We start from the raw sequence: 24,781 nt of genomic DNA on the forward strand, positions 1-24,781 counted from the left end.
TAAAACTGCTAATATTATAATGCCCTTATACAAAACTATGGTGCAGCCACACCTAGAGTACTGTTTACAATTCTGGTCACACATCTAAAGAAGGACAATGTAGAACTGGAAAAGTTGCAGAAGAGGGCAACCAAGATGTTCAGGGGCCAAGGGCACCTTCCTTATGAGGCAAAGCTACAACACCTCGGGATTTTTAGTTTAGAAAAAAGGCAACTGAGGGGAGATATGATAGAGGTCTATAAAATCATGCATGCAGTGGAGAAAGTAGAGTATTTTTCTGCTTTTCATATAACACTAGAACCAGGGGTCATCCCATGAAATTGATTGCCAGGAAATCTAGGATCAACAAACAGAAGTACTTTTTCACACAACACATAGTCAACTTGTGAGACTATCTGCCACAAGATGTGGTGACAGCCAACAACCTGGATGGCTTTAGAAGGGTGTTGGATAACTTCATGGAGGAGAGGTCTATCAGAGGCTACTAGTCAGAGGGCTATAGGCCACCTCCAGCCTCAGAGGCAAGATGCCTCTAGGTGAGTAACAGCAGGAGAGAGGGCATGCCTTCAATTTCTGCCTATAGGCTTCCAGCGGCATCTGGTGTGTGAAACAGGATGCTGGACTAGATGGGCCTTGGGCCTGATCTAGCAGGGCTGTTCTTATGTTTTAACTGACTTTATTTGCTAGTTACAGGCTACTTTCATATTACCTACATTTTAGTCCAAGTGGAAAATAATGTAACTTAAAGGGCAGTATGTTTTACTTGGACTGGAGACCTGCATTCTCCAGGTCTCATTCTTTGACAACATTCCCTGAGCAACTCTGGCTCAGTTTCTTTATTCCTTTCTATAAAACACTGGCAATGGTTAAGACAACCATACTGTGACAGCTGTTTATCAAAATTATCTTTTGGTTTCAAACATGGACCATCATAGTGATGTGTGCAAAGTCTCTGGTAAAGTGAAACCTGAAGCAATAAATGAGGTATATGGATGTTACCATCAAAAAAAATTGTAACTGTTCCTAACACTATATTTCCTCCAGACACAATAGTGTCCAGGTGAGAGGAAAAGCAGGATTGATGTTTAGAAAGATTTGTAAAGATTTCCTCATGTAATCTGGCTACGTGTTATGACATAACAACAGCATTCATTTCCACTATTGCAAGCAGACTTCTAAATTCACATCTCTTATCTGAATTATACTAGTCTTATAGGTAGGGATCTTTTCCAGCCAGCAGGATGTAGGCAAGAACAATTAGGGATTTAGAGAGAGGGGAAGAACTGGACCATGCTGCAGCAGCTACAAAGGAAAACAGTAGTAGAAATGGGTCAGGACTCTAAACATGAAGTTGTTCTCTTAAAAGAGGAAAGATATATTTGAAGTTGTTAAGAACATAATTCAGAGGGCTATAGGAGTGTCATCTAGGGAGCATATTGAGGCACCTAGAGAAAAGGCTTAAGAGTTGATTCAAATTAATGTTTAGAAACTTCCATTGTAGAGGAGTAGGAAGGTAAAGTTTGAGAAAGGTTTGCCGGTTTTAAAAATGCCATTTGTAACAAATAGATTTACATGGCCAACAGACATGATGTTAGGGCTAATGTTGTATGTATAGCACCTAAGACATTAAAACAACATCTAGTTAAATCCCGACTATACGATAATAACTGTGAGGGGAAGGATTGTTCTATCTGTGAGGAGGATGAGGGGTAGTGTAAAGTGAAGGGGACAGTGTATAAGATAGAATGTGTGGAATGTGCAGTGTTTTACATTGGGGAAATGAGATTAATGAAAAAATATAAAGAACATTTGGCTGATAGGCAGCATAACAAAAATCAAACTAAACCATGGGTGATGCATATGAGGGGAAAACTTCAAGGAGAAGTAACACGAACCAAAGTATCAATACTGGAAGTTGAAGGGCATTGAATGAGATGTCAGATAAAAGCAGTAATGTTCATAGAGCAGTTGCAACTAAATACTAATGTAAAAGAAGAGATAAAAGAAGTCATGAGATATATTAGTCACTGAAAGGGTTAAATAAGGTTTGCCTGTTTTCATCTCTTTCATTTGTTTCCACACTCAGTTTGGTTACTGCTTTTAAAAGACTTAAAGTGTTACCAGCTGGTATGCCGAAAAGAGCACTGATGGTGTTTTACAGTGTGTTTCTCAACCACCGGTCCGTGGACCGGTGCCAGTTTGTGAAGTGTTGGGTACCAGTCCATGAGGCATCACTAATAAAAAATCACACACACACACCCAAAAAACAATTTTGGGCCACTAGGAGCTCTCCGGAGCTCATTTCCAGGCAGCTCTCACTCTCTAGATAACATTCATTTCACTTCCTCGAAATGAACATTATCCAGCAGCTAGGGTTGCCTGGAAATGAGCTCCGGAGAGCTGCCTGAAATGGGCTTTGGGGGGGTGACTGGGGTTGGGGGCAAGAGGGGTGACCCCCTTACTAACGGCTGGTCCAGGAAACTGTGCATGAATAATGTCCATGACTCCAAAAACGTTGAGAAACAAGTTTGCTTTGCTTACATGTTTGTAAGTTTATTTTAACAACCTGTTTTTTGTGCATTGAAGAGGTCATTTTGAAATTTTTTATATCTGAAGTGCTCCCTAAAAACCAGCCTGATTGCTTATCAGACAAAAGACTATGTGATTCCAGTCAGACTCAGATACTTTTCTCCCTCCCACCACCGGTTATCAGTTTGACTGGGTCATCTGAAAGGCCCACCATCTTTTTATGAAGAGCAGGTATAATGACATGAAATGTTCACACCGGGGGTGAGTGGGTGGGTTCAGCAACCAAGCAAAAAGAGACATGCAGCTTTTATGACAAAACTAAAAACATTTACATAGTAAAAAGCACCTTTGTGCTATTGTAGGAGGCAGGTGCAAGGACATTGTGCAGGTCAGGAATCTAAAGGGAGGGCAGCTGAATGACATGGACCTAAGAAGAAGGGAGGGGAACCAAGGCAAGGAAGAGAAACAAGACAACTAAAATAAGACAGAGGGGCAAGGGTGGGATGAGAAGTAAGGCTCTCAGAAAGGAGGGTGAAGGAGGCCTGAGGGAAATAAGTGCAAAACAGGGATTTGAGAAAAGAAAAAGAGGCTGTGTACTATTGGAAGGAAAGGAGTGGGCAGGCAAGGAAGCTTTGAAGGCTGAGGAAGACTGTAGACTAGATAGCAAAGCCAGCACAGGAGCAAGGTGAGTACTATATCCACACGTATCTGAATAGCCGCTGGCTAAATTCCTAATTCAAATCCCTAGAGGCAAAAAATAAAAAAGAAGTCTTGAAGAGGGATGCTGTGGATCATCTAGAACTTCCAGCAACATGCCCCAAGAATCAGCAATAAGGTCTCCAATCCTACCATAGATGGCTTTTACAAAGTTAATACTACTACAAATCTATCAAAAAAGCTAATTCAGCCACCAATGCAACACCACCCCTTCTTGGATTACTGATCATGTAAACAGAAAAACTTCTATACCAGAATACTTTAATATATGTACGTAAGTAGTGAAACTCATTTATACCACCAAATATTTACAAAGTAGTATAGTACAGCTGGACAATACTAGAGCTAAAGTAACTGCAGCTGTTACTGAAGCCAGTGGCGTTTGTTCAGGACTGAAATGCAAGGCTCACATTTCAGAAAGGAATAACCTAAAATGCTCATGATAATCAGTAGGCGGGTCCTACTCTGCATACTCCTACGCTTTGTCTAAAAAGATGTCCTACATACAGTGGGTATTGAAAAGAATCACCCCCTTTGATAGACCTTAAATTCTGGTTCCCTTACATCCTGAAATGAAAACACAAAGAAATTTCCCTTCACCAGCTGTACTTATCCAATGCAACCTATAACATCCAACTGAAAAACATCACAATTACAGTCCAGAAAAAGTGTCAGAAATAAAAAACAAGAATTACTGAGATTGAAAAAGGATCACACACACACCCCCGTGTCAATATTTTGTTGAACCACCTTTTGCTTTAATAACAGCCTTGAGTCTGTTGGGATACTTCTCTATCAACCTTGCACATCTAGACGGAGCAATATTTGCCCACTCCTCCATACAGAACTGTTCCGGTTCGGTCACATTGGATGGTAGGTGTTGGTGGACTGCTATCTTCAAATCTCCCCACAGATTTTCTATGGGATTTAGGCCTGGGCTCTGACTGGGCCACATGAGGACGTTCACTTTTTTCTCCTTCAGCCACTGTGTGGTCAATTTTGCTGTGTGCTTCAGATCGTTGTCATGTTGAAAGGTGAATCTTCTGCCCATCCTCAACTGTCTGGCAGAGGGTAGCAGGTTTTCTTCCAGAATCTGACGGTATTTTGCCCCATCCATTTTTCCTTCTACCCTAACGAGAGCCCCAGTCCCTGAGGCAGAGAAACACCCCCACAACAGGATGCTGCCACCTCCATGCTTCACTGTAGGTATGGTGTGTTGTGGAAAAATGTGGCTTGTTCGGGAGGGTCGCAAGGAGAAAGCCACTTCTCAAGAAAGGCCACATTAAAGCTCATTTGAGCTTTGCCAGAAGGCACCTTGAAGATTCTGATGCCAAATGGAAAAAGGTCTTATGGTCAGATGAGACCAAGATTGAACTATTTGGCCTCAACACCAAACAGTACACCTGGCGTAAATCCAACGCAGCTCACCATCCACAACACACCATACCTACAGTGAAGCATGGAGGTGGCAGCATCCTGTTGTGGGGGTGTTTCTCTGCCTCAGGGACTGGGGCTCTCGTTAGGGTAGAAGGAAAAATGGATGGGGCAAAATACCGTCAGATTCTGGAAGAAAACCTGCTACCCTCTGCCAGACAGTTGAGGATGGGCAGAAGATTCACCTTTCAACATGACAACGATCTGAAGCACACAGCAAAATTGACCACACAGTGGCTGAAGGAGAAAAAAGTGAACGTCCTCATGTGGCCCAGTCAGAGCCCAGGCCTAAATCCCATAGAAAATCTGTGGGGAGATTTGAAGATAGCAGTCCACCAACACCTACCATCCAATGTGACCGAACCTGAACAGTTCTGTATGGAGGAGTGGGCAAATATTGCTCCGTCTAGATGTGCAAGGTTGATAGAGAAGTATCCCAACAGACTCAAGGCTGTTATTAAAGCAAAAGGTGGTTCAACAAAATATTGACACGGGGGGGGGTGATCCTTTTTCAATCTCAGTAATTCTTGTTTTTTATTTCTGACACTTTTTCTGGACTGTAATTGTGATGTTTTTCAGTTGGATGTTATAGGTTGCATTGGATAAGTACAGCTGGTGAAGGGAAATTTCTTTGTGTTTTCATTTCAGGATGTAAGGGAACCAGAATTTAAGGTCTATCAAAGGGGGTGATTCTTTTCAATACCCACTGTATAAGTAATGTAGCATGGTATCTTAGATTATATTCATCAAAATATTCTTTCTCTTGGCTCCAAGTTTAAGGATCCTATTATATGTACAGCACACTTATTCTGGCCATTTAAGATTTAATATTAACACAACTAAAGAGTGAATGCTTACAAAGGAAGCAATGCTTCAAGCACATTTACTCATGAGGGCTTTGTATCATTTATTCTGTTAAGGCCCTTTTTAAATAAACTTGTGACTCACTGTTTGTTTTCTTCACCAGGAGGTGGAGTCTTGCCATGCCCTTCCATTACAAAATCCTCATGTTCCATCTGCGAAGGCAAGCATTGTAGGTCAGCATTGATGGAGCAAAACACACACTGTCCTACATGGCCCCTTTTCCCTGCCAGTACTTATCTCCAGTTTTCAACTGTTTGTCCTAAACAAGAGAGAGATCATTTGTAATTAGCAAATGCACACCATAAACATATTGCCACTCCATGGCACATTTCCCTGAGTGTATGTCCATAGGATGAAGGCAAGCAACAGGAAGAATGCTTTACTAGCCAACCCATGAAATAAATGATTCTGTAGCTCTACATATATTATTTACATACCGCTTTCAATAAAAAGTGCTCAAACCGTTTTACATGGGGGGGTGGGAGTATGAACTTCCTGTTCTGTTTTTGTTCCTTCTTGGCCTAAGTCGTAGAGCTTGGCTCTGTAGTTGAGGTGTGTCATATTTGCAGAAAGCCATCTATGTCTATAAAAATATGACTTGTTTGATCACTATGAAATGTGATATAGCAGTTCTCGTGGATGAGGGGTATGAGTTGCCCAAATGTAGAGAAATTGGACATAAGTTGTCTGACTTTACAGCATCTTAAAAATTGGAGGCAGAAGAGTTTTTCCTATGGGCATTTCCTACGGTTTTCACTGAATGAGGAGAAAGACTTCTGTTTGGAATTGTAGCTGCTTTCAAAAATGCTACCCAAGTGTGTTACATAACTGTTTTAGGCCCAAGGCCTATCTAGTCCAGCACCCTGTTTTACACAGTGGTTCACCAGATGCCTCTGAGAAGCCCACAGACAAAAAAATGAGGGCATGCCCTCTCTCCTGCTGTTGCTCCCCTGCAACTGGTATTCAGAGGCATCTTGCCTCTGAGGCTGGAGGTGGCCCATAGCCACCAAACTAGTAATCATTGATAGAACTGTCCTCCATGAATTTGCCCAAGCCCCTTTTAAAACCATCCAAGCTAGTGGCTATCACCTCAGCCCAAGGCAGAGAATTCCATAGATTAATTATGCACTGCATGAAAAAGTACTTCCTTTTGTCAGCCCTAAATTTCCCAACCTTCCGTTTCATGGGGTGACCCCTGGTTCTAGTGTTGTGAGCAGAGTTGATAAAAATAGATTTTTTTTAAAGCTAGTTTTGAAATTTAAATCAGATTTTTTAAAAAAAACAATTCATCAAGAACCTAGGTCAAAAATATCATCATGAATGTTATAACTTCTAATTATATTCCACAGCCATGTTAGCAGTATATGGCAATGAGAGATAACAGACCTGATCAGTCCTATTCTGCAGGTAGTATACATGCAATACACACACAGACCCTTGCCCACCCGCCCCCAAAGTGCAAAGAAGGTCAATGCATGAATAGATAATTTGGGGGGGATGGAGTAGATTGGAGCAAGGAGGGAAGGGAAATAGAAATGCATGGGGACAGGAGGGAAATAGAAAGTGAAACCAAAACAGAACATTCATGAAGTCCTAACAAAACGTTTTCCGAGTATATATTCCATTGTAGAAGGGAAAAATCTATCATGGCAGCATGCCGTAAAAAAGAACCCATTTCTGAATATTTTAATGAAGCTCCTATACCTGTGGGTAAGAAAGGCAGGCTTGTGAAATGCAAACAGTGCAAAAATGAAATGTAAGGCCTGGTTGCCTGAATGAAACAGCATTATGAGAAGTGTGTACCTTTTATAGTGTGTACATACCTTCTAAAAATGAAACCTACATCTCTAAATATGTATTAAGGTAATATTAGATTAAGTGAGAATGTACTTTTATAGTAAATAATTAAATAGAATATTCCTGACTAATAATTTAAATTGTGATTTAAATCATTAAAATGAAGTCCTGTGAAGCAATCTGAATCGCGATTTTAATCAATTCAATTCTGGTTGTGAGATGAAAAAAATCTCTCTTCAATCTCTCTACTCCATGCATAATTTTAGAAACCTTCATCATGTCTCCATCAATCACAGTTGCCTCTTTTCCAAACTAAAAAAGCTCCACATGCTATAGCCTTTCCTCATAAGGAAAGTGTTCTAGGCCCCTCTTCTGCACCTTTTCCAGTTCTACAATGCCCTTAAGATATAGAGTACTGTACGCAGTACTCCAAATGTGGCCACACCATAGATTTATATAAGGGCATTATATTATTGACTGATTAAGTGCCATCAAGTCGGTGTCAACTCTTAGCGACCACACAGATATATTCTCTCCAGGATTATCTGTCTTCAACTTGGCCTTCAAGGTCTCTCAGTGGTGCATTATGTTATTTTATTACCAGTTTTCATTAATTTTATTATTACCAGTTTTATTTGCAATCGCCTTCCTAATGAACCCCAACATAAGATTTGCCTTTTTTACAGCTGTTATGCACAGAGTCAACACTTTCAACGAGCTCTCCACCATGACCCCAAGATCTCTCTCCTAATCGGTCACTGACAGCTCAAACCCCATCAGTGTATATGTGAAGTTGGGTTTTTTTGCCCCAATATGCATCACTTTACACTTGCTTACACTGAACTGATTTTGCTGTTTTGTTTCCCACTCACCCAGTTTGGAGAGATCCTTTTGGAGCTTCTCACAATCTGTTGTGGTTTTCACTACCCTAAATAGTTTGGTGTCATCTGCAAATTTGGCTACTTAACTGGTTACCCCAACTTCCAGATCATTTATGAATAAGCTAAAGACCACTGGTCCCAAAACAGATCCCTGGGGGACTCCACTGATTACTTCCCTCCATTGTGAAAATTGTGCATGTACCCCTACTCTATTTCCTGTCCTTCAACCAGTTACCAGTCCACACATGAATTTGTTCCCTTATCCCATGACTCAAGAGACTTTGGTGGCCAACTTTGTCAAAAACATTTTGCAAGTCCAAGTATACTACGTCAACCAGATCACCTTTATCTACATGTCTGTTGACACTTTCATAGAACTCCACAAGGTTAGTGAGGCAAGACTTGCCCTTGCAGAAGCCATGCTGGCTCTCCTTGATCAAGGTCTGTTCTTCTATATGTTTAATAATTTTTTCCTTAAGTATGCTTTCCATCAATTTACCTGGCACCAAAGTTGAGCTTATCCCTGGATCCCTCCGGACCCCTTTTTGAAAATGGGAGTTACATTATCTACTTTCCAGTCCTCTGGTATTGAGGCCTGACTGCACAGACAAGTTACATATTGTTGCTAGGAGATCAGCAACTTCACATTTGAGTTACTTCAGAACTCTTGGGTGGATGCCATCTGGCCCTGGCCATTTTTTGTTTTTCAAGACAGTTTAGAACATCCTCTCTTGCCACTCAAATTGGCTGAGTCCTTCAGCCTCTAACCCCAAGAAATTTGGTTCTGAAGCGGGTATATGGTATCCTCTGAATATATATCAGTATTCTCCGTTGTGAAGACTGATGCAAAGAACTCATATTCAGCTTCTCTACAATCTCCTTATGCTCCTTAATAATCCCTTTCATGTCCTATTCATCTAAGGGTCCAACCGCCTACTTGGCAGGTTTTCTGCTTCTGATACATTTAAATGTTTGTGTTATTCCCCTTGACACTTCTAGCTATTTGCTCCTCAAACTCCCTTTTTGCATCCCTTATTGTCTCCTTGTATTTCTTTTGCCAGAGTTTATGCTCCTTTCTGTTCTCTATTTGGGCAGCACTTCCACTTTCTGAAGGAAGTTCTCCCTCTTATAGCTTCCGACTCCACTTGTTAGCCAATCTGGCATCCTCCTGAACTTGGTGGTACGTTTCCTCCTCCTTGGTATACATTCCAACTGAACTTCCATTTTTGTGGTTTTAAATGTTCCATGCTTTCTGGAGTGATTTGACCCTCCTGACTTTTCCTTTCAGCTTCCTTTTTACCAGTCCGCTCATTTTTGAGAAGTCTCTTGTAATTATGTCTCATGTAGTTTTGAAAACCTGACATAGAAATGCTTTCCAGTTCCCATGTAGTTCAATGGAGAGAGATGAAGATAAACATGTTATACACGTTCAGTGGCAGCTGCCATTAGACGAACACAATGGGTACAACCAAGAGGAAAAGTGTTTGGGGAGAAGGGATTTGCAAAGCAGGGCCAGCTCAAGGTACTGTGTCATCTTGAGAGAGCTAATATCTGCAAAAAAGCAGGGGGCAGTATTTCCTCTAAGGCATGGGTGTGTGCACTCACATTCACAAGTTTTTGGATGACCACTCAATTTGAGATTCCACTCAGGTTGAACCAGGAAGGCCCCATTCTAAATGCGCTTGTGCACACACACTACCTTGATACGGCTGCCCAGAACAAAACTCATTTTGCACCCAGATGGGGGGAAAAATAGAGGGAACACTGAAGTGGGGGCAAAGTAATTACTGGCTTGGGTGCATGAAGGCCTGAAGCATGTGGAAAAGTAAAAGCTGAATGACTGTGTGAGAAAAGAGTCAGGGAAGTGACATTTAGGAGAGCACTTGGAGAGAAAAGGAGATAGGTTTGGGGTATATCAGAAAGGGGAATCTGCAGATGTGTCATTTGCTATTTTAGTTTTAACAATCTGCAGATATCTCAGGGGGTACAATGCAATGCCAGGCTTAGTCTGCAGCAGAGCTGGCCACTCCCTGCCTGCATCTAGGATCTTATTCTAACCAGAATGTTAATTCTATCTCTGGTCTGTATCATTTCTTACTGCAGGTGGGGGCTCACATAATTGAATGTTTCCCCATACAAAAACAATTCCTCACACATAGAAAACTAGATGACAGGGTTGCTTTAAAAATCTCCTCCCAGCCACTGTGGACTTTTTGCTGCAGTTCTACAGTCAAGGAGTTATATTGTTAGAATTCTGACAGATTGTGAGAATCTTCATTAAAATTCCATAGAATTATCTCATCACTATAATTTGTTTACTGGAATCTCTCTGGTGAGGGATTCAACCTGTCAACATTTCAAAGATTTCTGATGAAACGTGGCTGAATTACAGGAGTTTAAGAATTGGAAGCAGAAGTAGCAGGAGGTGGGGTTAACTATGCGTTTTCAACTATATGTTGATGTGGGAAAATTTCAGATTGTCCAGAGGCAGTTAAAGTTCAAGTGTGGCACCAAGGTATCCTTTATTATTATTATTATTATTTTATTTTATTTTATTTTATTTTATTTTTTTTATTTTTTTAACTCCACTGGATATTTTTAGTAATGTTTTTCATTAAATGGGGCAGGTGGAGAGATGGTCTGGATGCTGGTTACTAACCCTGCACTAACACAACAGGTTTTTCTTATGAGATGGAGGCATCTGATTTTCAACAACCCACCCTTCTCTCTGCAACCAGCTGTGCTTTCCAAACTATGTCCATGAGTTTCCCCCAACTCACAGGGCCTTAGTTTTAGGAGGTACAGGAGGCTACAGAGGGAACATCTGAAAATCACCGGCCCCTCTGTGCAATGGAAAACCTTGGTACGTCAGTACGGGATAAGTGTGGATGTCAGCCATCAGTTATAAGTCATGCATGCAAAGTGACAACTACCACCAGGGACTACGCTGAGTGCTATCTAGCTGTGCCAGCATTTCCCCAATCCTTCTGAATCTCTCTATTAGGCAGAAACAGTCCACCCATACCATGCTGCTTGCTACCAGTACTCCCAGGTCAAGCTGGCTGGTTTCATTTGTGTTTCAGTATGTAAAGAGCAGCCAGGATTTAGGGATTTCCTCTCTCTGTTTTGGACATGCTCTGTACAACAGCATTCCAAGGTGTTGACAGAGGGTAGTGCTGCAGCAGGTTCCTCTCCACCTCGCCAGCAGTGGCCAGGCCAGGAGTTGGTCTGAGGCTGGCCTTGAAGAATGGGTTAGAGAAAGAAGCAAGTGTCACATAAATGGTTCTTTTTTCCTAATTTTTTTAAAACTATAAAAGGGCTAGACTAGCATCAAAGGGGGAAAAGGAGTCTATTTCATTCCTTAAGGTAAGAATGCATGGTTTCATAGGGGGATTAGAGGGGCTTTTAAAAACAGGAACTTATTTTTTAAAATTTGTTATCAGGCATAAAAGAAAAATCAAATATTAAAATGAGAGCATGCGAGATGAAAGGAAAAAGTATATGGGTGCAAACATAATGTTAAGTATTCCTCGTGTAGCAATATTAAGTAGATTTGATTTAACACTCACATTACATGGAAGTTCTAGGGTAAAAAGCTCTCTTCAATTTAAAAGAAGAGTTAAGGCACTCAAATTCACTAATCCCCCCACAAAAAGTAAATTAAGGTTTCAGCCTCAAAAAGCATACTATATAAGCAGTAAAGATATTGAACTTGTTTACAATTTAGGCAGTATGCATCAACACTTTGCCTTGGAATTCCAATTCCACTCCTTGTCCTTGCAGATGAGACAACACTGAAGCCAGGTACAGCACAGGAGCAGTAAGCACCCATTATAGGTTTTCTTTTGTAAAATTAAAAAAAGCTTCCATTTGAACAAAACTTAAGGCAAGACCCACTTTTGCCCATAGTTTAACAAGCACAGAAATGGAAACTTAATCTGCTCACCATACCTTCATATCACAATTACTCACTTCACACACACTTGTATATTACTACTTTTTTCAAAATTAGTCTAACACAAAAATTGTCCTCTCTCTTTCATGAGCACATTAGCAATAGCAATAGCAATAGCACTTGCATTTATATACCGCTCTATAGCCGGAGCTCTCTAAGTGGTTTACAATGATTTAGCATATTGCCCCCAACATTCTGGGTACTCATTTTACCGACCTCGGAAGGATGGAAGGCTGAGTCAACCTTGAGCCCCTGGTCAGGATTGAACTTGTAACCTTCTGGTTACAGGGCGGCAGTTTTTACCACTGCGCCACCAGGGGCTCATTAGCCTTATTAAAAATACATCTACCCCAAAATTCAACATATACACCTTAATCAAAGTACATATCATAATAGTTGGTCACTGACCATAATAAAGTTCATTCATTCAGTCACATGTGCTAAATGATTATTGAAGGTGTACATCCCAAGATGCATGATGTATATTCAGTTATAAAGTTTGCAACATAGCTAGGTGTGGAAAGCACTGAATGAGAAATAGGTGATGAGTACATACTAAAAAGATTTATGGAAGAGATGGAATTATAAGCAAACATTTTGTTTGTACATGTTTTCTGTTAGTTTCAGGACAACCAGGCGGGTGGTGTGGGGGTTATACACAAAGAAAACAAAGTTAAAGGGTAAGTGAAGTGTACTTAATGGAGCAAAGGCTGGAAAACAGCACAAGAGCAGCCAGATGCTAGGTGTGCATGAGGAACAAGGCTGAGTTTGCTCTAGGTAGGGAATAAGCAACTACCTATATATACCTATATTATATACTACCTATGTATACCTACTGAGAAGCAACTACCTATATATTCTATGGGGCCACATAAGGGGAAAGGAGGGTAAGGAGATTGAACAGGAAAGGAGATAATAAACTGAAGCAGGGAAATGGGGACTGCGTAGAATTAGATTGCTCCCCAGGGTGTCTCATTTCCCCCTCCACTCAGAAGCTAGTCATTCTATTAGTTAGTAACAACATTTGTTCTATCACTCCACAATTCCTTGCTGCTGCACCCCAGCCTCCTGACAGCCTCCTGTCATTTCACACATTCCATTCACTCTTCCTTGTGTCTCTTTCATTCATTATTCCACATCCCTTTATCTTTCCCAGTACCAAAGATGATGTTCCATTGTGTTCTTTCACAGATACTTTAATGAGATCTGTAGATGCCAATGAGATTAATTTCTAAATTGGCATTGGTGTTGCATCCATCCTTTTCAATGCATATTCCAGGTCATTAATTCCAACATGTAACTAAGTTCTTATTAAGCATTTATATGGAGCTGATGCCAGCTTCAGTTGCCTCCAACTAGCAGAGGAAGAGGGCTGGGGTTGAAAGATCAATATAAAGCATGAAAATATGACTTTGTAACAGAGTAAACTACACAGGAATATTGAGCCTTTACCTCTCACACAGTGCACAAATTAAGGCAGAATCTATAACTTACCATTTTCAAGTGTTTCTGGAGCATGAGTGAGTTTAAAATTAAGAATCTTATCTCTTAAACCAAAGAGCTTTTTGATTTTGTACATAGACACACTCACCTCAAAATATATTGGGGATCTTAAGACCAGAAGACAGGATAGAAATACTTTAATAAAATAAGATACAGTCAAGTTCCTACTTGATTGCTACAAGAGACTTAGTTTTTGCAATATATTTTGGAAATAACAGAAATGGAACATGCTATAAAAGAGTGTAGGTTATGCTTAATGAAAACAAGGGTGTGGTATAATAACCCTAGAACTCTGAATTTATAGCAACCTTAACATGAAGTACAAGAGGAATTAAGCCACTGATTAGCCTCACTAGGTGTTTGATACTGATCTCAGGTTGTATCCCTGAATGCAGAGTTTACACAATAATGGCTATTCTCCCATTTTTAGCTCCTCTTCATCCCAGAAGCTGCCACCCGAGATCAGTGTCCTAGAACTGAAAATTTATTTATTTCTTTAACATATTTGTATACGGCTCAAAACACAAGTCTCTGGGCAATTTACAACAAAACAATAAACACAAGTAAAAAGGTTAAAACATAAATTAAAACTTAAAATGGCATTAAAATTATTAAAAACCATCAAACTATTAAAACAGTATCTAATTAAAAGCCTGAGTGAGTAAATGTGTCTTGATTGCCTTTTAAAAAACTGTAAGAGATGGGGAGGCACTTATTTCAGCTGGGAGCGCGTTATAAAGACTCAGGGCAGCAATGGAGAAGACCCATCCCCGAGTAGCCACCAGACGTGCCGGTGGCAATTGCAGACAAACCTCTCCTGATGATCTCAATGGGCGGTGTGGTTCATAGCGAAGGAAACATTCTCTTAAATATCCAGGGCCCAAGCTGTTTAGGGCTTTATAGGTTATAACCAACACCTTGTATTTTGCCTGGAAACTTATCAGCAACCAGTGTAGATCTTTTAAGATAGGAGTGATATGGTCTCTCTGAGATGACCCAGAGACCAAACTGGCTGCCGCATTCTGGACTACATACAAAGGCAGCCCCACATAGAACGCATTGTTGTAGTCAAGTCTGGAGGTGACCAGCAGATGTACTACTGTTCTGAGGTCATTTCTTTCAATAAACAGGTGCAGCTGGCATGTCAGCCAAAGCTGATAAAAGGCACCTCTGGCCACGGCCTCAACCTGGGACACCAGGGAGAGGTTTGTGTCCAGAAGCACCCCCAGACTGCATACCTGTGCCTTCTGGGGAAGTGTGAGCCCATCCAGAACAGGCAGATCAAAATCATCTCCTGAGTTCCAACCCCACACAATAAGTACCTCCATCTTATCTGGATTCAGCCTCAGTATCATCTCTCATCCAGCCCAACACCACCTCCAGGCAGGCATTTAGGGAAGTTATGCCTTCACCTGATGTTGACATGGAGAAAAAGATTTGGGTGTCATCAGCATACTGATAACACCCTGCACCAAATCTCCTGATGATCTCTCCCAGCGGTTTCATGTAGATGCCAAACAGCATTGGAGACAAGACGGAGCCCTGAGGGACACCATAGCGAAGTTCAGATTGAGAATAACCAGAGTCTCCAAGGGACACCATCTGCCTGAGAGGTAGGAGTGGAACCACTGCAAAGCAGTACCTCCTACCTCTGTTGCCAGATTTGGCTTTTTTAAAGCCAAATTTTGGGTTATGGCCCATTTGACTCATGAGTATACCCTTTATGTTCTGGCCACCCTGCCTCCTACTCCCAAACCCCTCAGACGCTCCAGAAGGATACTATAGTTGAGAGTATCAAAAGCTGCCGAGAGATCCAAAAGGACCAATAGTCACATCTCCACTGTCAATTCCCAATTGGAGAACATCCATCAGGCTGACCAAGGCAGTCACTACCCCACAGCCCACCCAAATGCCAGTCTGAAATCAGTTTCATCCAAGACTGCTTAGAGTTGGGAGGCCAGGCCAACACCCTCTCAATTGGTCGGAGACAGGCCTATAAGTTGCTTAACTCTGAGGGATCCAACATGAGCTTCTTCAAAAGAGGTCTAATAATTGCCTCCTTAAGGCAAGGAGGCATCCTGCCCTCCCTCAGAGAAGCATTTATGATCTCTACTAGGCCTTCTGCAACAACCCCCCTGCCAAATAGTATAAGCCATGTCAGGCAAGGGTCAAGAGAACAGGTGGTAGGCCGCACCATTCCAAGCAGCTTGTCCACATCCTCAGGAGTCACAAACTGGAACTGATCCAGCCTGATCACAGAAGAGGAGTCACTAGACTAGACACCTCCGATTCAGACACTGCTGTAATTGTGGGGTCTAAATCCAAGTCAGCCCGAATACGAGAGATTTTATCCACAAAAAACTCATTAAACACGTCACAGCGTGTAATAGATAGTTCCAAGTTCTGATTCAAGGGAGGAGTAGTGGGGGTAGCGAACAGAGGAGAACATGGAAACTAGGCTTTGAAAATAAGCCCATAGAAACTTCAAAGAATAATTTTAATGGACAGAGGAAGAAGGAAAAGGGGGTGGGGGAGAAAGAAACAGGAGATCCTTACCATTTTCCTGCTTCTTTCTTCACCCTCTCAGCTTCTCCCAATCCCTCCATTTGTTTTGTTACTGTAAACTTCTGTGGGTTTGTTTTCCAAGCCTCCTTCCCGCCCCCTCTGATCACTTCTCCCTCCCATCAGATGTAATATTTATCCTAGTGCTGCTGAGAGTCCCTCCTCCTTAGCTGTCTCATGTTAGGTAGGAGACTGAACTGAGGAGAGGAGCATGAATGACACCTTGATGAGAAAGAACCAGGCTGGACAGCAAATCCTGAAACTCAGAGAAGAAGGGGCCTCATTCTGCCAGATGTGTGGCGGTGAGCCTGGCTGTCGTGGGGAGGCAGTGGTGGGGTGAAGAGGTGGCGATGGTGGTCCCTGGCGGGAGAGTGAGCTGCCGTGGAGGAAAAGAGAGAGACTGAGGAGGAGGAAGCACCGCCATTGTAAGCTGCCGAGGATGGCTGAATATGTGGTGAAAATGGGGCCACTAGCCCCCTTGCGAGGAGCATAAGAGCTGGTGGGAAGAGAGAGGTGGGGGAGGTCAAAAGGGTGGTGGCGGCACCACTCCGGACGGACGAGCAGCCAACAAAAACGGGCTGTCGGGCTAGTGGTGAGGACGACGAGAGCTGGCAAGGGAGAAGGAGAAGAAGTTATTGCAAGCGGCTGAGCAGATGGTAAAAATGGGGTGCTGGCCTCCTCGTGAGGAGGATGAGATCTGTCAGCAGAGAGGGCAGCGAGGGAGACTTGCTGAAGGGGTGGAAAGAGAACTGGCTGAGCCCTGAAATGGAGGGCGAGTAAGGTAGAACTAGAAGGGGCTGAAGGGGGGGAAGAGTCAGGGAGAACTAGGGGCACAGAAGCTCTGCACCCAGTCAGCTAGTTGCTTTTAATACTCTTGGTAGTCAGCAAGGCACAAACATGTTTGTATACTTGTACAGATGTTTGCTCAGACATTTCCTTGATTAATCAAACTAATCTAGTGTGACCTTTGACCTGTTACAGTGAGCTGTAACTGCTTTGGGTTAACACACAGACTTGCTGAACAAAAATATAAAAAACTGGCTACAGGAAAAGATAACATCTAATTTCCATTTCAAAGCCAGCAACTATTTCAGAGAAGACCAGGCTGTTACTCTATGCAAGAGATTTCTAAGGATTTGCAAATTGTAAAGCTGATTGAGTGTGTCAAAGTAAATATCAAACAGATTCTAGATAGAAACCACAGTACTGAATACTTTAAAAAAGAAACATTGGTCTTACCGTGAAGGGTTCTTTCAGCTCTGAAGTAGGTGGTCATGGCTCACAAAAGGGATCAACTTCTACTCCTTGCTCGAAATAGACAGGAAATCTCAGGTGTTTATTAGGTAGCTGAAGTCCGTCCCCCTTCTCCCAACATGCTCAAGTAAGATTCCCCAGTTCTGACTGTCGCGATACATGTTTCGGCTGCACAGTCCCATCGTGTTGTGGGAACCAAAGAATAGCATACAAAGGGTGTAGCACAGAGGACGGAGACCTGAGATATTAGACAAGTTAGTAACTGAGATTGTTCCAAGGCTATGGATAGGCCACGTGACCTCTACTTCAGAGGAGAAAAAACCCTTGACGGAAAAATCAATGTTTCTTTCTCCCTCAAAGTTAGGGATGTGCACGGAACCATGGAACTGCGGTCTGGCACTGGGGTAGGGGTTCCTTTAAGGGTGGGGGAGGGTGTACTTAACCCTCCCACCACTTTCCCCCCGCCAGTGCACATATTTCTGACGCCTTTTGCTGACGACCGGGGGAAGGGACAGCAGGGAGTACCCTGCTGCCCAAATGCTTACTAAAAAATGAGCGCCGGCAGAGGAAAAGCAGCTGGAGGAATAAGTACATCCTCCCTCCACCCTTAAAGGAACCCCCACCCCAGCATGGAATTGCCAAACTGGCCCATGTCCGGACCGGTCAGGAGGCCTTTAGAATGGCCTCTGGACAGGTCCGTGCACATCACTACTCGAAGTAGGTGGTCACGGCTCACAAAGGGACCTACCAGAGCAGTATTGAATTGGGGGGGAGGGAGTAAATCAGTTCTGTACCACTTGCTGTAGCACCACCTTCCCGAAGGCTGCCTACTCCGAGACCAGTGAGTTGCTTTTGTAGTGCTTTAGGAATGGAAACGCGGAGGACCACACAGCCGCGTGACAAATTTCCCCTACTGGCGCCTGTGCTGTGAAGGCCGCCAAGGTGGCCGCACTGCAGGTAGAGTGTGCTATGATACCCCGTGGCACAGGGAGAGATAGGGCTTGGTAGGCTGTGGTGGTGCATGCCCTCAGCCAACGTGCCAAGGCCACCTTCGATGCCTTAGCACCCAGCGAGGTAACATGGAATGACATGAAGAGAGTAGGCGTGTCCCCGAACCGGTCCGGCGGCCATTCTATAGAATGGCCGAACTGCCGGACTGGTTCTGCCCTGATTGGTCCGGGTCCGGGTGGGGGGGTATTGCTTTAAGGGCGGGGGGGGGCTTGTTTACCCCTCCCGCACCTCTTTGCCCCCGCCAGTGGCCGTAATCTACTGTAAAATTGGGGCGCTGGAAACCAGCCGCCCCAGCCGCCGCCGCTTCCGCCGCCCCCCCCACGAGCAAATTAGAGGGGGAAAAGGCTACTGCCTACAAGGAAGGGCTACTGCCGCCCTGCCGCCCCCCCCACCCGCCACCCGCCACCCCCCCACGAGTGCTCACCAAGTTAGAAGAATTTAGAGAGGAGCTCGCGAACAGAGCTCCTCTCTTATCGAAGCCTCCGGCCCAACTGGGGCCTTGGGCGCGTGCGCACGCGCGCTAGAGCTCTTTATCCACTAGAGCTTTTGCCGGAGGCCCGGTCTACCCGCCGGGAGGAAGCCGGGTAGACCGGGCCTCCAGCAAAAGCTCTAGTGGATAAAGAGCTCTAGTGCGCGTGCGCACACGCCCAAGGCCCCAGTTGGGCCGGAGGCTTCGATAAGAGAGGAGCTCTGTTCGCGAGCTCCTCTCTAAATTCTTCTAACTTGGTGAGCACTCGTGGGGGGGTGGCGGGTGGCAGGTGGGGGGGCGGCAGGGCGGCAGTAGCCCTTCCTTGTAGGCAGTAGCCTTTTTTCCCTCTAATTTGCTCACCGGGGGGGGGGGCGGTGGAAGCGGCGGCGGCTGGGGCGGCTGGTTTCCAGCGCCCCAATTTTACAGTAGATTACGGCCACTGGCGGGGGCAAAGAGGTGCGGGAGGGGTAAACAAGCCCCCCCCGCCCTAAAAGATAGGCTCCCCTTTGGTGCTGGTCCGGACTGCTCCGGACCATGCACATCCCTAGAAGAGAGCCTTGTATTGCCTTAGGTCCTTTGACCTTTTTATGTAGGTATGAAGGGCCCTGCGGATATCCAGTGAATGCCACCTGCGTTCTAGTGGATGTTTGGGTTTTGGACAAAACAAAGATAAGACTAAGGCTTGCGAACAGCGGAAGACAGAGTTTACTTTTGGGACGAAGGTGAGATCCATTTTAAGAACCACCGCATCTGGCTGGAAGACGCAGAGTTCCTTTCGGACCGAGAGCGCCCCCAACTCTGACACCCTGCATGCTGAAGTGATCACCACTAGAAAAAGGACCTTGTAAGATAGATACTTCAGGGAGATGGATGAAATTGGTTCAAAAGGGAGCCCGTGTGAGAGCATTCAAGACTTTATTGAGGTTCCATGAAGGAAAACGAGAAGTCTGAGAAAGGCAGCCCAAGTTGTCTGGTAAATCCTATTGACGCTTGGCGTCTAGCGGCCAGGATCGTGTCCTGCACCGTCCTGGAGTAGCCCTCTTTTGCTAACTGCACGCACTCAAACTCCAAGCGTGCAGTTGGAGCAACGCTGGGTCAAGCAGTGGCCCTTGTGTCAGAAGGTCCGGCTGTTGCGGTAGAGGCATTGGAGCCATGACAGAGAGGAGCACCAGGTCGGTGAACCAAGGGAGTCTTGGCTAGAACGGTGCAACCTGGATGGCCTGTGCCCCTCTCTATTGGATTTTTGCCACCAGCCGTGGAATGATTCCTATCGGGGGGGGGGAGGTGTACAGGAGGTCTTGCGGCCAAGGAGCATCAAGACCGTCCGTGCCCTCTGCAAGGTGGTGGTGGAACCTCGTGAAGAAGCGGGGAAGCAAACAGATCCACCTAGGGATAAACCCAGGCAGTGTTGAATCTGATCGAATGCCTCGGGATGGAGAGCCCACTACACTGGTCCACTATCTGACGACTGAGCCAGTCTGCATGGACATTGGAGACACTGCTCAGGTGTTCTGCCCAGATAGACACCAGGTGGCATTCTGCCTACAGAAAAAGCATTGGTCTCCTACATCAGGGATTTGGATTTGTTACCGCCCTGATGATTCATGTGGGCCTTGGCTGTCATGTTGTTGGTTCTCACCACACATGCCTCCCCTGAAGAAGGGCTGAGAAGCGGGCTAGAGCCAGCCTGATGGCTCTTCGTTCCAGTCAATTGATGCTGTGTCGGGTCTCCTCTGGAAACCAGAGGCCCTGTGCCGTCTGTCCCCCCCACCCAATGGGCCCCTCAACCACGCAATGTGCCCCCTAATCAGACAGGCTGGTGTCTGTCGTGACAGTGACCCTGTCGGGTTCCCTCAGGGGGTTTCCTTTTGCCAGCACTGGGAAGAGCCACCAGTGGAAGGACTGCCGCACCTGTGGCGGAAGGAGAACCTGTTGCCCGATGCGGTTCGTGATTTCGTTCTGGAATGACAGCAGTGCCCACTGTAACTGATGTGCGTACCACCTTGCCCATGGAAGGCATTCTATGCATGTGATCATGGACCCCAGAAGCTGTGTTAGTGTCATGAGCTCTACCCATGAACAGTGTAGGAGCAGTTGAATTTGACTGAGTATCTTTTCCCTCCTGTCTTGAGGGAGGGAAATGGTCGCCGCTCTGGTGTCGAACCAGGCCCCCAAGTGCTGTAACACACAGGATGGCTGGAGCTGGCTCTTGCCTTCGCTCATCAGAAAGCCGTGGGACCGAAGCAACTGACGTACCCTCAGGACATACGCCTCCACTTGCTGTAGGGAATGCACTCGAATTAAAATATCATCCAGTTAAGCATGGACCCGGAGTCCCTCCAACCTTGTGTGACCCACCAGGGCAGAAAGTACCTTGGGGAAGACATGCGGGGCTGAAGAGTCTGAAGGGTAGGGCCTTGTATTGGAAGCATTTCCAGTTGTAGCAAAACCTGAGGAACCTCCTGTGTGCAGGGAAAATTGGTATACGGAGATAAGCCTCCTTTAGGTCTACTGATGCTAGGAAGTCGCCCGGGACAACCGCCTCCCTGATGGAATGGAGGGACTCCATGCGGAAGCGCCACTTCTGAATGGAGCGGTTTAAGCGCCTGAGGTTCAGGACCATGCGCCACGACCCATCTCTCTTGGGTACCAAGAACAAAATGGAGTAGACAGCACGACATAATTCAATCGATGGCATGGGCTCTATAGCTTGGATCTGTAGCAGATGGTCTATAGCCTGTTTCATCTGATGGTGCTTGTCTAGGTTCCTGGCCCTTGGAGAGATGATGACCTGGTCGCATGGCAGGGAGGTAAACTCCAGGCAGAAACCCGACTCCAGTGTGTTTAATACCCACTTGTCTTGTGTGGAGCCTGCCCACATGGTGGCAAAGTGCTGCAACCTGGCCCCTATTGGTAGATAGTCAGATTTGTTTTTGGTTCTGTTGGCCTCCCATCTGGGAGGCGGGGTATTGCGATTGTCGTGGGCCTGATCTGTATTTCTGGTTGAAGTGCTTGTTGGTCCCCCACTGGGGACGTCCCTGGGAGCGATTTGATAGCTGGTCTCGGAACCTAGGTCCCTGCTTGGAGGAATGAAAAGAATGCCAGTTATTGCGAAAAGATCTACGTGATTCCCTGCTTCCTGCACGCATGGCCTTTTTCTTGTCTCATGCCTCCACCAAAGCCTCATTTAGTGCCTCACCAAAGAGGTTGCCCCCGTGGATAGGAGTGGACTCCAGATTGGCCTTAAGACTTAGCACCCACCTGTCAGCTTTTGAGCCATAGTGATCTGAGCAGCACTATGTTAGCTGCCATAGCCCTAGAGGACGCCTGGATGGAGTCCAGGCTTGCATCCGCCATGAAGGCGGCGGCCTTTGCCAGCTCATTGAGGCCTTGCCTGAGTACCATCTGCTCCAGCTTGACCTTAGTAAGGAGGTCATTGATCCACAATACTGAAGCCCGGGCCATGACGGATGTGGAGGCTGAGGCTCGGATGGAGTTGGCCGAAGCCTCATGGGCCTTGCACAGGAGCGCATCCGTTTTCCTATCCTCTGGCCCTTTGAGTTGTTCGGCCCAGGCCTTATTCATGATTGCCCCAGATACTAAGGCCACCACAGGTGGATCCACTTTTAGTACCACAATCTCCACCATAGCCTCATGGGGAAGGATGTAGAACCTCTTAGGAAAGGAACTTGCATGTCTGAGGGCCGCGGGATTAGCCCATTCGGCCCTCATAGTATTGCGGAAGAGAGGCGGAAAGGGTACCATGGGAAGTTGCTGCCTAGCAATGGGGGAAATGTCCTGTGAGAGCTGCCCTGCAGCATCCTGTGTTTCCAACAGTGGGGCTGCTGCATTAATGACCCTAACGGCCTTGGCTAGCATCACCTCATAGGCATCCTGAAAGAACGGTCTCAGGATGAGGCTTGGGTTCTGGGGTGGCTCCTCTTCAGAGAGTTCCCCATCTTCCTTATTGGAAGCATCAGCCTCACTGTGTTCCCCAGAGTTAGACGCAGGCTCAAAAGCGCCTCCCATACTAGCATCACCTGCCAACCTAACCCTGGCTGGTGTAGAGAGCACCACCTCCCTGTTAACACTGGTGCGGGCGAGGCTGGTCCCCTGCATGCCAGAAGCGGTGTCGGCTGAGGAGTGGTGATGCCTCACCGCTGTGTGTCCGCGGAGGGCTGCCCTTTCAGGGCTGCTATCGGAGGAGGATGAAGAGGATCTGGTGCATGCCCTCCCAGCTGAGGTCTGGGGTGAGGAGTCATGAGAGAAAGCCATAAATTTCCTCATCTCCCAGTCCACCATCTCTTTAACCGAGTGTGAAAGAGCTCTGGCATTCGCCCTCATCTCTCTGACCATCATGTTGTCCCATACCCATTGGAACCTATCCTGCTGGCATTCCAAATCGCCGAAAGCATCACTCACCTGGTGACGCCTCGTGTTGAGGTTGCTGACCGGTAATCTCTGAGGCCTGTAGTGTAGTTGGGTCATTGTGCCTGGTCTCGAAGGAACTCCGATGTTGGCGGGGGCTGTCATGGCAAAAGGCTGCCATGTTTTGGGTGTCACCACCGCACCGGCTGAGAGCTTGGGCATGAGGTGAGGGTGAGGGGTCCATGGACTTCACCCAAATGACTGTTGCCCCTGTTCAGGGAGGGGATCACCAGCCCCTGCATGAGGCCACATGGGTCCTCCAGCGCCACATTAGGCAGCCCTTGGATGAGACCACTAGGGTCCTCAGATGATACTGCCCTGGTAGTGAGTGCTGCCTCCATTTGCCCTGTTATGCCACTCACCCGCATGGTTGAGACCGGGCCGACGCTGTTGTGCGGGGCCCTCGGGCAGTACAGAGCTGTTGGCAGTGGTGCGTGGCCCGACTCTGTAGTGGGGACCGTGGTTGGCAGTGCAGAAGGCAGCAGCAGTGCATCCCCACCTTCCACCGCCAAACAGCTGACCGTAGAGGAGGCAGGAGTGCTCCTACCCTTGCTTCCTGTAACCGCGGCCTGGCAAGGAGGCACCATGGCTCTGTCTACTACTGCCACACAGCTGAGTGGCAGGAAAGCAAGAAAGGCACCTTCTACACCCAGACTAGTGAGCGCAGCCCCATCCCTGGCTGCCGTGGGAGCTGCACTCTCCCCAGGCTGCAGGGCCACAGCGGAGAAAGATTGTGAGATGGCCTCCGCAGCTGCGGTGGACTCGGAAGCAGCCAAAATGGTCCTGCAAGGATGGGGAAAACCCGGCAAGACTTCACATGGGTAGGGGGAAGCCCCAGGGAGGGACGTCACTAGGTCCTCCCCTTGTGAGAGGCCAGGTGTGGGCGGATTTGGGGAGGAGGGAGAGAAGAGCCCTGCTCCCCCACCCCCGCCGATCTACCAGCCATGTGTCTCTCCCAGTCTACCGGCTGCTACAGTGAGTCGCTGCACACAGCCTGAATCAAAATTATTTTGCTCTGTCTCAGAGCAGGCAGAGCCACTTGGTTCTTTCCTCCTTTTCCGCCCTTAGCAGCCTTTTTTTTTTTTAAACCACCCTTCTTTGTTCTTCCTCGCCCTGTGCTCTCTGATAGGGAACCCAGTAGGGTATCTTCTGCCTGTGAAAGATCCATGCAAAGTAAGAGAGAAAGCTCACCAGCAGAGAAAGATGAAGATGGATTAGCTGTTCTGGGCAGGAGCATGCCCAGGTGCACGTCTATTCAGGAGTGAAGACAGGAAGGAACTGGGGAATCGCATCTGAGCATGCTGGGAGAAGGGGGATGGACTTCAACTACCTAAAACACACCTGAGATTTCCCGTCTATTTGGAGCAAGGAGTGGAA

At 45.9% G+C, this 24,781-nt stretch overlaps 1 protein-coding gene across 7 annotated transcripts in view; it reads right to left on the minus strand.

Annotated features, from left to right (window-relative positions):
* The window catches only part of TNRC6B (trinucleotide repeat containing adaptor 6B), a 220,677-nt gene that overhangs the window by 145,581 nt on the left and 50,315 nt on the right, over nucleotides 1–24,781 (minus strand). For 5 of the 7 annotated variants that reach the window (XM_053256273.1, XM_053256272.1, XM_053256278.1 and 2 more), the window contains exon 4: nucleotides 5,629–5,696. The exons of 1 other annotated variant lie outside the window; for it this stretch is intronic. In XM_053256273.1, the coding sequence (XP_053112248.1) occupies nucleotides 5,629–5,696 (68 nt within the window). Of the gene's footprint in view, nucleotides 1–5,628; nucleotides 5,804–24,781 lie in introns of all 7 variants that reach the window. One more of the 7 variants, XM_053256275.1, reaches the window with a different exon arrangement.

The sequence above is a fragment of the Hemicordylus capensis genome, chromosome 5 (assembly GCF_027244095.1).
Source record: "Hemicordylus capensis ecotype Gifberg chromosome 5, rHemCap1.1.pri, whole genome shotgun sequence".
Classification (NCBI taxonomy): Eukaryota; Metazoa; Chordata; class Lepidosauria; order Squamata; family Cordylidae; genus Hemicordylus; species Hemicordylus capensis.